At 34.0% G+C, this 306-nt stretch overlaps 1 protein-coding gene across 1 annotated transcript in view; it reads right to left on the bottom strand.

The window, feature by feature from the left end:
- Positions 1-154, bottom strand: part of LOC119585918 (M-phase phosphoprotein 8-like) — a 1319-nt gene extending 1165 nt beyond the window's left edge. Inside the window, exon 1 of the mRNA XM_037934639.1 lies at positions 6-154. Coding sequence (XP_037790567.1) covers positions 6-107 — 102 coding nt within the window. The 5' untranslated portion in view covers positions 108-154. The remainder of the gene's footprint in view (positions 1-5) is intronic.
- Between the last annotated feature and the right edge of the window lie 152 nt (positions 155-306).

The raw sequence follows: 306 nt of genomic DNA, 5'->3' as shown, positions 1-306 counted from the left end.
CTTACATTTGTCACCCATCTGATGTCAATAACTCGGTCCACTTCAAAAATCTCACCATCTTCTGCCATACAATCTGAACTCTTACTATTTAATTCCTCTGAATCCATCTTCCCTCATCTACAGCACTGCTGATCTGTAATGTATATGGAACATAAACATTAAAATAATTAACAATCCTAAATACAAACACATGCAAGAGGTTTGTGCATCCACAGTGCAGCAAATAAATGTGCAAATAATTCAAAGATGCATATGTACATATACACATAACCATTACCATTTTCTAAGCTTTCATTTACTTACTTC

The sequence above is a fragment of the Penaeus monodon genome, chromosome 20 (assembly GCF_015228065.2).
Source record: "Penaeus monodon isolate SGIC_2016 chromosome 20, NSTDA_Pmon_1, whole genome shotgun sequence".
NCBI lineage: Eukaryota > Metazoa > Arthropoda > Malacostraca > Decapoda > Penaeidae > Penaeus > Penaeus monodon.
Note: the sequence above shows the minus strand (reverse complement) of the source record. Positions and strands in the feature narration are given on the sequence as shown.